Source organism: Haemaphysalis longicornis, unplaced genomic scaffold, assembly GCF_048455015.1.
Source record: "Haemaphysalis longicornis isolate Haplotype H1 unplaced genomic scaffold, Haemaphysalis longicornis Haplotype H1 scaffold_7, whole genome shotgun sequence".
Classification (NCBI taxonomy): domain Eukaryota; kingdom Metazoa; phylum Arthropoda; class Arachnida; order Ixodida; family Ixodidae; genus Haemaphysalis; species Haemaphysalis longicornis.
The window spans coordinates 66,294,272-66,308,263 of record NW_027526422.1 but is presented as its reverse complement, the minus strand read 5'-3'; the positions used below and the strand labels follow the sequence as shown (position 1 = coordinate 66,308,263).

General features: G+C 46.5%; 1 protein-coding gene across 2 annotated transcripts in view; it reads right to left on the bottom strand.

Moving 5' to 3' along the window:
• The window catches only part of Hira (histone cell cycle regulator-like protein), a 47,478-nt gene extending 35,827 nt beyond the window's left edge, over positions 1-11,651 (bottom strand). For both annotated transcript variants that reach the window (XM_077677639.1, XM_077677640.1), the window contains exons 1-5: positions 11,483-11,651; positions 10,642-10,704; positions 7,747-7,948; positions 4,367-4,461; positions 1,891-1,986 (exon numbers count right to left, since the gene is read on the bottom strand). In XM_077677639.1, coding sequence (XP_077533765.1) covers positions 1,891-1,986; positions 4,367-4,461; positions 7,747-7,948; positions 10,642-10,704; positions 11,483-11,519 — 493 coding nt within the window. In that variant the 5' untranslated portion in view covers positions 11,520-11,651. The remainder of the gene's footprint in view (positions 1-1,890; positions 1,987-4,366; positions 4,462-7,746; positions 7,949-10,641; positions 10,705-11,482) is intronic.
• Between the last annotated feature and the right edge of the window lie 2,341 nt (positions 11,652-13,992).

The following is a 13,992-nucleotide window of genomic DNA, read 5'->3' as shown; positions in this document are numbered from 1 at the left end:
AGGTAACTGGAGATTCCTTGTTCTTAGATTGTATCACTAAGAAGCGAGGAAAGTTGTCCGGGGTGTTAAATTTCATGTTGGGCAGAGGTTTGAAAATTACATCGGTGCGGGCCCTTTTTGGGGCCCGATCATTTGGAAGAGAGGATTTCGAAAGTACCATGCGGCATAGTATAAAGCAGGGAACTGGGGTACTTTCTTCTTTGACGTTACCCTGATGGTCAAAGAGGTCCCGGAGCTCCCAGCCTGATAGACAGACAGGGAGCCCATCGGCCGGAGCTTGACCAGGGCTCCGACGGCCACCGTTCACGGCTTCTAACCCTTCACCTTTCAACTTCTCGCCACGGTAGGTAACAGCTTAAGTATGGGGGGCTCGGGGTACGCGGTGTCGCCACTCACCGTCACCAAGATTACTCAAGGTGCCCCGTGCGGGGGTGTGAAGCAGTCGCGACGCCCTAGCCAATTTCCCCCAAATTTTCTATGACGTCACGGAACCTTGTTTGTGCGATTGGCAGCCGCCTAACTGACCTGTTGCGACGACACATGACTGGATGTCTGTAACGGGGCCTCTAGTTCCATTTGACCGCATCTCTTGAATGCTAACGTGCAGTTAACGCACTGAAAATTGTGTTTTGTTGTTGGCCTGTATGAAGTCATTCTTGCTCATAACACGTCACTGTGCCGCAAAATTTGAAAGTTTTTCAATACTTCTTGCTTTTTTTCTCATTAAAAAACATCTTTTGTGGCTGTAATGAAGCTGAGTAAGATACTGAATCCTAGTTCTTTGAAATTAAACGAAGTTGTATTTTCTCTTCATGGCTCCTTTAAGAGTGTTATTTTAATGTCCCTCTATCGACAACAAGCAGCTCAACAGACGACCTAGTGTCAAGCTTTGTTAAGTCTCGTCTAATCAAAACTCCTGCTGGAAACTGAATCTACCATTTCTACTCCCTGCTGTCTACCAGCAGCACTTAGGCTTAAGCGATAACTGGAAGCTCCGAACGAAAACTACGCATTAAAGGTGCCACGCAGACAAAACACAAGTTTGATTCATTCGAAAGACTGCCTCTTGAGAATCATACCGACACCACTTTTAATGCACACTTCGCTCAAATTAGCTATATAATTAGGAAAAAAGGGAACAGCCATGTGACCTACTAGCCTATTTTCCTGCAACAGAACCTACGATGTCATAAGCCCAGCTGTTGTGATTGGCTGAGGCCAGCAAAAGCAAACGCAAATGAGGCACGGCTTATAAGCTAGAGAAGGAGCTATTTGCGCTTAAATGTAATGCATATTCATCTTACAGCAGTAAGAATGGTGGGGTAAACAATGAAAGTTACGAAAATCACGCGCAAACATAGAAGTACCAACTCGCGCTGCTGTTGGTACTGTACGCACTATGCTTTTTTTAGCTGCACAGCAGGCCGGCGTTTTGGAGTTGTCTTACATAGACAGCAGTGGCCGATTGGCGAAAGCAACATTGTCTTACATGAGAGCCTGTTTGTCGAGTGTACCCTATCTGTCACAAAACGATTACTTTCTACCGTAACAAAAACAAGCCAGGAGCAAATACAGTCAAAGCAAAACACCAGGGGGGGGGGGGGGGGTTCGAGCGGTGTACATCCCCACCACAGGTGCTCTAAATACATGAGGCAATGCTGCCTAGTTTTCGAAAACCCTTATCAGGCATGACAAGCACACGAATCTCTTTCTCTCATCAGCAGCATGAAATCTCGGCACCATGCCACACTACTGACAGGAATCAAACTCAACAACAAACACAAACAAGCACCTGTTTCAAAAATGATCCTTTGGAATTCTGGCTGTCTCAAGTAATCCCACCCCCCCCCCCCCTAAAATGAGCCCGCATTGTCAAGAGCAGAGGCTTACCTTGCCACCTCTTGGTATTCCAGATGACGACAGTGTTGTCGACACTACAAGAGGCGAGCCACGCATCATACGGTGACCAGGCTAGGTCCAGGACATCTATGTGCGACCAGATGAAAGGGAGTTAAAAATAATTAAGTCTTCACTCCAAATTAAATAAAAGTAACTGAGTAATTGCATTGAGTACGTAAATGTTACAGGCACTCTAAAAACCAGATTTCAAAGCCTCCTATGACCCACTGAGCTTTGAAAACAGCTTCGTGTAAGCATTGTCTCCTCCGCCGGTCTTCAAATGGAAAGTTCAAACAAGCATGAATTGTAAGCAATCCCAGCTGAACTTTAGGAAAGGACAAATGACTTGTCATAACATACTCCAATAAACAAACCTATCACGCCAACAATAGCATCATCTTTCACCCCCTTTACACACACTTTGTTAACACGCAAAGAACACGTTTTCAAGGCAAAATTCTGTTGTATGCTTTATTAGACGATTTGCTCAAATAACTAAAGACGAAATGATTACGTCAGCAGTAGTTGCTAACCTTGCACAATAAACATAACACGGTCCCTCATGCCATGTGAGTGCTAGTTGAAAGACACTTTATTATGATAAATAAAAATCTGGATTGGTTTCCTTGCATTCGTATCCCATTTATCAGCGGCAGCAACTAAAATGTTTCTCTTTTCTGGTGACCACTTTCAAGCTGTTTGATGATACCACAATGTAGCCTAATTCGTCGAACCAAGTAAAGTCGCAAACATAAGTTCCAACTCAGCTGTTCATTATGGAGATCCGGTAACAAAACATCCCAAAGACTGATCAAAACCATGTGCTTGGTGCTCAAAGGTTTTCATATTAGCATCCTTTGCAGCACCTATTTTAACATCCAAGCAATCACAGTGCCCCCACAAAAAAAACTTGCACCTCGGAGACAATACATCAAGCTCAATGGCAAGCCCTTCGGAGTGTGTTTTTGTTTCTAGCTTGCCAACCTGTATCAATCAAAGCTTCACTTCGTTTCCAGCAGCGAAAACTCTTCAATGGGTAAAAGCATAAAAAGAAAAAAAAAAAAATGCACCATAGCCCTTTCTTTTTTTTTTTAATTGTTGCCCACTGGACACATTGTGGCATCACAGTAGCATTCAAAACGCATTAAGCGACAGACTTTGACCCGGACTTGACAATGGAGCCGGAGTGGGCTTTATTACTCCTAATGCGCCTGCTATGGCGAAGGAAAGCTAGTTTATCACTATGCAAGTGGGCTCAATTTGTTGCCGACTCCTTTCGACCGTGGACTTCGGCAAACGCAGCGAGAAATGCAAGCTCCAGCTGTATAGACGTACTGCGATATGCCATTCGTGGATTGCGATCTCAGTGGGACCGCAGGAACTCGCCTTAAAGGGGCCATGAAGACAAAATAAAAGTTTTGTTCATTAGAAAGACTGCTTTGTACTGATAACAATGACACCAATTTAATAGCAAAGTCCAAACAAATAATGAAGATATAGAAGAAAGCATATGAAGCAGTGGCGACTCCCAAGTCACTTTCCGGCAACTTTTCTATGACGCCACAGAATCTTGCTTGGCGACTGGCAGCCGCCGAAGTAACACATCGCTAAGACACAGGACTGGACGGTTGCAGCGGGTCCTCTACTTCCGTTTGATCCCATTACTTGAATGTTGCAGTTAACATACCTAATTAGTGCTGGCCAATATATCTCACTTGTGCCTATATTTTCTTGCGTGTTCTTTAAATTTTTTTCAATGTTTCTTGCATTTTCTTTTGTTAAACACCTTTCTTGGCTAAAATGGAGCTGAGTGAGGTACTGCAGCCCAGTTCTTCCAACTAAAACAATGTTGTATAGTGCACAGCACTTTATGGGCTCGCCTTGTCGTCGTAGCTTGCTCGCTGGACACAAGTAGAGCCATAGAGCGTTCCGTCGTCGCGGCATAACCCAGAGGCTTCGAAAGCCAAGCGGTTTATATAGTCATAAGCATTCGAAACTCGAGAACTGCTAGCGCTTGTCACCCATTGTTTAGCGCAAAGAAAACTGCAAGTACATTTGAGACAAAATATACATAACTAACCGCCAGCACCCGCATTCATTCAGTTCGGAACGCTTGTTGAGTTGGTTTTTACGATAGTAAGCGAAAAAAAATGGCAGTGCAACGCCGGCATGTGCGGGAGGGAAAGCAAGCACAAAAAGAACCGAACTCCCGCTGGTGCAGTTTCAGGCAGGAGGTGTGCGAGCACTGCGAAGGTGGGAAATTTGAATTGCATTGGGTGGTAGCAGTGAGCGAATAACGGCGCTACAGCCCATTATGGCGAATCACCGCTCTGCATTTCCAACAGCTTTCACACTGAGTGGAACGGCTTCAATTTTTTTTTTTTTTTGTCTTCATGGCCCCTGTACAGGTGATAAAAACAATCCCTCAGTACGGTTCATGAAGCACCCTCCCAATGCAAATGCTTACCTCCAGAGTGGCCCCTGAGGGTGCTGACACACTTCCAGTGTTCCACGTTGGTTTTGCCTCCCCCGCCAAACATTCCTGAAGAACTCATACCATACCTGCGGGATGGTCAAAGAGAAAGAGACGCTACTTGCCAGTATTCACCTTTTGCAAACAAAGAACTTCAGGATTAAATGATCTCGCGTGGCACCAGTGAAAACTCAACCAGAAATGAACTCGGCCAACCTCAACATTTTATGCAATGATAAAAACACTGCTAGCCATAAGCCCCCTACGAAAGCTGTACAGTAATCTCTCGTCCACTTGCGCAACATACCCTGGTAGATGCCAACACTTTGATCCTAGCTTCGAGACTTGCCTTTCAAAAAAATTTCACTCCCTTTGATTGCATGTGTAGATCTTCGATTGTCAGCTTCAATTGCTAGAAACAAACGTGGTCAACGGCTCAGCCGAGCTACATCACCATCACCAGCCTATTCAGATCCACTGCAGAATGAAGAAATCTTCCACTGACCACAAACATAGACGTACCGTACTTACCCGATTCTAACGTGCACTTTTTTTCCAGAAAAATAGGTCGAAAAATTGCATGCGCACTAGAATCTGATACGAAACCGAAACTGCCGAAACAGCAGAAATTTCGTCCCACCCATTGCCATCACCATCTCATGATGGCGCCAAAGCTTTTAGCAACGATTTTTCGGACGCAGGAAGCATAGGCTCTTGGCTTTTCTATCGGCGTTCACACAAATCGTCAAATCGTTCCACTTGCGCGCTTGATAACAGCAATGGCAGCAGTGGCTCCCACGCGTTCAAAACGAGCAGTCGGCTGAAGCGTGCGCCTCTGGAGAAGCTCGTGGGATGGGCGTGCGGGGCGTGGGCATCGCGAACGCGCTTGATGGCACCGAGGACGAGATGTTGTGGTCAGTGGAAAGCGAAGAGGAGTGAGATGAGTGAGATTACGTCGGGAAAAAAATCGCCCGTTCCTCTCGCATTCGTTTTTTTTGCTCACAAAGTTACGTGCACGTTACAATCGGAGGTGCAAGATTTTCGTTTTTTTTGCCAGGAAAATAGGGTGCGCGTTAGAATCGGGGAAGCATTAAAACCGGTTAATTACGGTAATAAATTAATATGGCTGACATTGTGTAACCGCAAGGCTTGTAAACTGCTTTTATAAAGCTCGTGCACAAGGAGCCGTTTTTCTCTCGTTATTTTTAACATCAAAACGCAGATTCCAGAACGGTGAGCCTCTAGAGCGGCAAGCAGAATAATACAAAAATCAGTCTGCCTTCATATCCCTCCAAGCAATACCATATTTACTCGCGTAATGAACCCTCCCCCCACTTGTCTTCTTGAGAAGTTACTTATTTGTCACTTTGAATAAAAAATGCAGCGGGAGTATGTTTTTATCTCAACTGAAATTTAATTATGCTCCAACCAATACATAGACAAAACCTGACGTTTCGAAGCCGGCCCGGCTTCTTCATCAGGGGTGACTGGGGCCACACTGCAGCTGCGTCTTATAGTATTTCACTGTTGCTGCCCTCGCACAAGGCCCTTCGCTGCGGCACGTAATCCATGTGTGTACACCGAAGGGAGAGTACCAAGCAAGCGATTAAGGTTCCCAGGGGTTCGTTGGATATCTCAGCATGGTTGCTGATGCTGTAGACCACCGCAGTAACTTGATATCACGCTACACTATGCGCAGAAACGTTAAAAATGCATTCCAACAAACAGAAATCTGAACAGTACAGGAGACTTGAGCGCAAATGCCGTGGCTCACAATTTAAAAATGGCGCGCTTGCAGAGCACCATCTGCTGAACGCAAAACAAACATTCTTGTGCCATAAAAATGTTGCTGCGTGCGAACAAAGCCCAAAATGTACTCCGCACTCCTTTCTCGTTCTTTGCTGCTCTGGCTGGTTCTGGTAGCGTGCAAACAGAGCACTAAACGTACTCCGCACTCCTCTGCTCTAGCTGTTCCGCGACCATTACAATCCATGGTTTTGTTCAGCTGTGTTCCGATCTTTTTTTGTGCTCCTGGTGCATGCCGTACGACGGGCCAGTACATGAGTTACACAGCCAGACTTAAACTGAAGGTGGTCAAGCATGCATTGATGCACATGGAAACCATGCGGCTGGGCGGTGCTTCGGTGTTGACCCACTGCGTGTACGCTACGGGCGAAAACGGGGTTTTTGGGCGGTGAACAGGGATCACCGTGAGTTTTGTGGGCCCAAAGAAGGGAAGTTTAAGGGTGTGGGAAAAGAAGTTTTGGAGTGCCTTGGTGGCACGGAAGATGGTGCGCAGTGGGCCGACAACAAATATGAGGCGGCAAGCGTCTTCAAAGGAGGACAGCTCCATGGCAAGTAGGAGGACAATAGCATATTGGGAATAAAAAAGAATTTAGATAACAGAATTACCTATGTGTTTTTATGAAAATGGCAAAGCTCTGACAGCGCTTCTCTTAGCAACGTTATTAAATAAAATTTCGACTTTTAAAACTTGAAATTTTTTCCTGCATAATGAACCCTCCCCCCAAATTCATGCCGGATAAAAAAAAAAAGAAAAAGTGGGTTCACTACGCAAGTAAATACGGCATATCTAAGCAATGCTGGAGGCATTTCACGGGGTTGATAAGGAAATAAATTCTAGTGACAGAAGAAGTGTCCGCTAATATCGTCAAGTTTTTCCATGAACGCAGTTCCGTCACACGCTACGCAAACAGTACATTTTTCGAAGAAATGCTTTGTGCTTGTGAAAAAAGACATCCTCCTCGCGAGGGGCACGATCAAATGCACAGCATTTCCGAGGGGGTGCGCCGGCAAGTCGTATCTCTTGATCGCGGGACCCGTGTCGCCATCTTTTGGAAGCGCGGGACAACTTGTGGCGCTTTCGAAACAAACGAAAAATGAGTGAAGGATATAAGGCGCGTTCGGTGCATCGAAATCTGTGTCGGTTTCGTGGCTCGGTCGGTTGTGCGCCGGGCACCTTGCGTTCCGCCCGCGGCGTCATGGGTTCGAAACCGGGCGCCGGAAACTGTTATTTCTTCCTGGCTGCGGACTACGACAGGGCGCGCATGCGGACTACGACAAGGCGCGCATGCGGACTACGACAGCGCACGCCAACGCCGCGTGACATTGTGAGTTACTAAAATGCTATGCATTTAAAAACTGGTGCTGAAAGCCATAGTGTTTCTCTCTCACTGACGCTCGTTAACGCAGAGACCATAATGAGAAGCAAGAGCTCTCTCCTCCCGAGAAACCGCCATATTTCAACCCACTCCTTGTTCATTCACTTATGAAGAACAGAACGCAAAGGAGGCTCCCAACCCTCCTCATCACGCGTCAGAGATGCAGAGGTACCCCCGCAGAAGTCCACCCACCGTCCGATCGCCCAGATCATGATGACCTTGTCGTCGCCGCCAGAGGCCAGGTGCCGGCCGTCGGCGGACCAGCGCACACAGTTGACGCAGGCCAGGTGGTTGTCCATCTGACAAAGCAGCTTGGGCACTGATTCGCTCAACTCATCCTCCTCCCGCGCCACAGGCGCCATGTTCCACACGCAGATCTGGCCCGCATCCGCACCTGTAGCCGACAGAATCCGACACAAGCCGTCAAAGTGTGTTGGCAGGCAGAGACCCCGCTGGCTTTGTGGCATCAGGTCAATGCACGGAGGTGAAACACGCGCATGGCCTCCTGGCTAGAATATCTGGGCATACACTATTATAGAACACTTAAATGTGAGAAGCAATACCGCAGAGCTTGGTGGAAAAAAAAAAATAATGAGCCATTCAACTCTACGAAGGTGGATGACCAGCCAAGCTTTTTAGCTCGGCATAGAGATAACATGGAGCTCAGGTGGAAGGTAAGAGCAAATTTCTGTTTCTCATGAGCTTTGACGGCAGTCATACCTAAGGAAGGCACCTACAGTTAAAGCCGTTCTCTACTGTGCATCTGTGATTCACAGTTGGCCATGCCGCAAGGTGCTTTTGTACCCACTTCCATCCTGCACCCGGACCATTTCATCCTGTACGCTAAGTAGCATCAGAGAAAAAAAATGCTTTCTCAGCACGTTCAGGACATGTGCCGCTCTCAATCCCAAGTCCCGAGCTGCTTTCGTGAGGAGGACGAACATTCCAGTGTGTTCTATAACTCTGCAGTCGCCATCGAAATCATAGGCCATTGGAAACATGCGGGGGGACACACCAAAACATTAGTTTTTCCACACCTTGCGCTTCAAAGGCACGAAAGAGCTTTGGGAGTTTTCGTTCTCAGATGCAAAAAATACACGAAACCCTATCCATATAAGCTACGCTTTAAAAAAAAAAGCGATAAGGGGACACGCACTCGATTCATGAGCTTCGTTCAGTGCAGCCGCATGCGTTCACATGCCTCTATCCGAGCCTCCAGCCGGCTGGGATTGCTATGTTGCCCACTTAGCCAGCTGCAATGTCCATTTTGCCTGGCCATAATGGAATGGCCACTCTTTTCTCTATCTCGGTGTCAAAACCTTGGATTTTCGCTGCTTGCTTACGGCACACTGGCATCTCTTTCAAGCATCATATTTTGTAACTTTTTCTTTCAGTCCCAAAAGACCGAAATTGCATTTAGAAGAGGATGAAATTTTTACTGCAGTTGGCCTTTCAATGTTCTCTGCAGTGCCGCTGATAAACACTCACTCTTTCCTACACATCTGAAAGCCCTTCAAAAGCCATAGTTACTGCCAGCACAGAGCGGCACTGCATGCTTTGCTCATTGCTGCAGAGACCTCTCCTTGTCTCTCTTTTGCTTATGTTGCGAGTTTTCTTAAAGTGACTATTGAGTGTGTTTATTGCTGACACTCATAGGAAACAGCCAATAAACAGCCACAACAAGTAATGAGTGACATCGTTCAAGCATGCCAAGAATGCCCAGACTGGGAAAATAAAAGGTTAAAATCGTTTAAGCCATTTTTTAAGTTGAAAGATATCTGATGTGTGTATAGCAGTAACATCTCGCTTTGTTACTTCATGGCCACATAATCTAAGTACTGGTTGCGCTCGTTGACTACGTTCTATTTTGAAGTTTTTAGGTCTTTAGGTGCTGAAGACCAGGGCTATAGAGGCATGTTTTATCAGAAGGCTCCAGATGAACTTTGATTGATTGATTGACTGTAGGGTTTAACGCGCCGACACAATGCAAGCGATGAGGTGCGCTGTAGTGGTGGTCTCCAGATTAATTTTGACCACCTGGGGATCTTTAACGTGCGCTGAAATCTCGTACGCACAGGCGTTTTTACTTTTCACCTCCATTAAAAAAGCGGCCGCTGCGGCCGGGAATCGAACCGGCATCCTCGTCAGCAGCACAACGCCTTAGCCACTGAGCCACTGCGGCGGGTCCAGGTGAATTTTGAAAAGCTAGGTATCATTAACATTCACTGAAGTCTCATAACACAGGAGTCTCCTTTTTTTTGCCTCCAGCAGAAAAACGGCCACCGTGTTCAGAATCGAACCCACGTTCTTGCACTCGGCAGCACAACACCTTGATCCCCGAGCCACCGCTGCGAGTTGTTGAGGACATTTTAAAAGTACTTTAGATTTTCAAAAATATTGAAAAAAGTGTTGCCGGGGACTTTTAACAAAAGTGGGAACATTTTCACGTGACAGCAAGTTCTTTTACAGCACACACTGTTAAACACCAGCAATGAAACCACAAATTACAGCATCCCTTTAACAACTAAAAATGCTCATATTCCGCCATCTATATACTAGCAGATGCCGTATTTCTGACAGTCCTCACAGCATAGCAAACATGTTTCTAGGGGCCCTCTTCCCTCTTTCACAATAATGTTTATGATGATGATTATCATCATCTTATAAATATAGCTTGCAGGCCTCATCCTGCATCTTTCAGCAAAGCTACAAGTTGTTCTTGTTAGTTGATTATAGACCCTGATAATTATACAAGTACCCTTCTATCCATAGTTTATCATAGTTTAACTACAGCTAAATAAATTATGCCAGTGCTGCAATTGCCTTCACTTTTTTTTTTTTTTTTGCGCTGCTCCCTGCATTACGTGCGAACAAACTATTTTGCTACGAACTCTGCCATAAAGTACAAGGGTTAAGGCCCTTACCAAAAAGCTAGGCTAAGCAGACTTTTTTTTTTTCCAGCCATTGATAGACCCTCCATTGCCTAATCTCGAACCTCCGCACAAATGAAATGAATACCACAGCTGAATTTTTTTGTTCGGCAGAAGATGAAAAACGAACTCACGAAAGATGCGTTTAACATCTTACCTTGACCGCCAGTAGCAAATCTGGAGCCATCAGGATGGATGTCAACCGAGAATATTGGGTGACCTAGAATACGAAATTCACGTTTGCATTACGGACGTCTCAGAACAGAACATGCTTAACTTTGCAAATGAGGCCGCACAACACGTCTCAGAATATCGTTCAACGCCACCGCAGAGACTGATCGCATACAGATAGCACAATAACTTTGAGGACATGTTTTGGCGCCTAGACGTTCGAAATTCGCGAACAAGCTGAATGAAAACTCCGACAATCGCCGATCATTTCAACGTTGCCTTGAACACTATCAGGAAGTGGTAAAGTTGCGACACTAACTACCAAACTTCAATCAGCAATAGTAACAGCACGCGAACACTAAGCTCATTGCTAAGGACGTCCCATTGCTAAAGCAAAGTGTAGGCGGTTTTTTGCAGAAAGTTAAGAGAAGCCTTCAGTTGCATCACTTTCGCTAGACAAGATAAGTTGCAAATGTTTTTGGAAAGCGTTTAGCGACTGTTTTCTAAGGCCCATTTCTTTTGACCTTGCAAGCATTGATTACGAAAGTATCAACGAAACGAGTTCCTTTCGCGGCAACGTGAGATGTAGACGCTAGTTACGATCGGTTAAGAAACGGTGCACTGTCTTATTGCAAAGAAACCGGTGGCTAACGGCGTATTTAACCTTCCTTTTGCCGCAAACGTCACTCGGCGCAACAATGGATGGAAGAAAAACGTAGCCGATACGGTCCTTTTTCCCTTTGTGTCATGCCAGCCCGGGACCGGTCAGCGCTCCATTGATAAACACGCGTGTAAGCCTAACAATGTTCGTGACTCGGGGAACGTACCGTCATGGGTCACCCAACTGGGCTTTAGAAGCTTCATTGTGGCTTCCTCCGCTTCACCACAGCCAAATATGAGAACCGGGCGAGGCCGAAGTCGCTCGCCGGAGGAGCATTTGTCACATGCACAGTCCTTCTCTGGCGTCTGTGCTCGCTTCCATGGTTATGAATGCAACACAGTGTTGCCGAACACGCGTCCAGACGCCGCCGCTGCTAGCGGCGAACCGAACGGGACAAACCCCACCAAAACCGAAACAACTCAACCGAGGCGCTTTGGGTGCGTAAAACTTGCGCATACGTTCGACGCAGTTTAGAGGAGAGTTTATCCCATTCGCGGGTAGCCCTGAGTATGGATTATTCGCATATTTGGTCGCTCGAACTCTCGATTCTGAAACGTAAGGTCGTCGCGAAATTGCACCACATCAAGTTGGCCTGTCCGCGTGGTTCCCGACTCGTTGGCACTGAGTGGCCTTGGCCTTCCGCGGACGGGGCCCGCGATCGGGCAAGGTCTGGGAAGCACTCGGAAAAGCACCGGAAAACATATTGTTACGTCCACTTGAGACCGTTTTACGATGGGTAGTCAGAATATAAAATATTGCCTGTAGATAACGCACAGGCATGCGCGGTGCTGAACATAAATTTGGGGATTTCCGTTCGGCCACGCGCGCGTATTTAGAGGCGCCAAAAGGTGAAAATAGACGCCACACAATTAAAAGCGCATTTGAGGCTGCGTTGTTGTGGCTCTCCAACAGTCGAGGTACAGCCTGTTTATTTACGGCGAGTTTTTTTTTTTTTTTTACATATATACATAATAAAGGGAGGATTAGCCGAGATACAGAGGGCTGCTCGGGGGTTTTTTTTTTTTCGACGTTTGTTTTCTTTTAAGTACGTACCCGACAAAATTAATTACCTAGTTAATAAAAAAGTAGACAGAGATTCATGCAAGCAACAAGCTGAACTCCTATCATTACATATATACAGCATCATTAATTCCGTCATGTGACCCGCTGCGGTGGCTCAGTGGCTATGGTGTTGTGCTGCTTGAACCCAAGGATGCGGGTTCGATTCCCGGCCGCGGCAGCAGCTTTTCTGATGGAGGTGAAGAGCGAAAACGCCCGTGCGTTCGAGATTTCGGCGCATGTTAAAGATCCCAGGGGGTCAAAATCGATCCGGAGCACTCCACTACGGCGTGCCTCCTGTGTAGCGTCGGCTCGGTAAACCCCACAGTCAATCAATTCGGTCCTGTGTATCGCTTTTTATTCATCCTTGCTTCATTTCCTTTTTTGTTCGTTCGTTCGTTCGTTAGTTCATTTGTTTGTTTGTTCATTTGTTTCTGTTTGTCCGTTCCTTTGCTTCTGTTTGTTTGTTTGTTTGTTTGTTTGTTTGTTTGTTTGTTTGTTTGTTTGTTTGTTTGTTTGTTTGTTTGTTTGTTTGTTAACAATTGCTCATGCTTGCTTGCCTTTGACGCCTGTCAGGATTGCTAATCGTACGCGTGTAGCTAACGGCGCGCGGCCCTTCCGCATTATTTCTGGCGTGTTTTCGGGAAGAGCCATCCGGTTATGGTCGCCACTTTTCACGTGATGCAAGGAGAGTGCTACCGCTTGGCTGCTCGTCCCTGGGGGCTGCCCTGGGTGTTTCCCGCCCTTCCGCGATATCGGCGGCTACCGCTGTCGCTATAGAGGTCAAGGGTGGCTGGAGGGCGGACGCGCAGTCAAACGCTTTACGGTGAAAAGAAATGGCCAGGAGAAGAAGGAATGAATGTTTATTCAGATCTCTATATATAAAAAATAGATTTAGAGGATCTGGGTGGCCTTCTTTGTCCAAGTAACCAGGTGCTTTCGCTGCTCAGGTGGCCCGCTAAGTCAGGCTTCGCTGGTTTTTGGGGTCTGAGGTGCATGGTCAGCGCGTAATTCCACTGCTCAGGGGTGGGTGGTGCGAGTGAAGAGGGGTGATGGGTGAGGAAGAACGCAAAAAATTAAATCCGTTACACTCAATGTGAAAGCTGTCGGAAGTGCAGAGCAGTGATTCGCCATAATGGGCTGTGGCCCCGTTATCCACTCACTGCTACCACCCAATGCAAATCAAATTTCCCGCCTTCGCAGTGCTCGCGCGACCTGCCTGAAACTGCGCCAGTGGGGGTTCTATCCTTTCTGTACTTGTTTTTCCTTCCTCACGTGCCGGCGTTGCCCTGCCACTTTCTTTTTTTTTCCCCTTTTTTTTTTGCTTACTATCGGAAAAACCAACCCAACGAGCGTTCCTAACTAAATGAACGCGGGCGCTGTCGGTTAATTACGTATATTTTGCCTCAAAAGTACGTTCTGGAGGTCATTTTTGTGTGAAATACATTGGGGGGTACGCACACCGTGTGATTTTGTTACTTCGCGTTTACCTTTCTACTGGGCTTTAGTTCTTGAATATTGAAGGTTGGAGGGAAATCACTCACGCATATGCAATGCATGCATGTATCAATGTAAGCACGTGCCGCGAAGCATTTTTTCTACCCCATGGTGTGACGC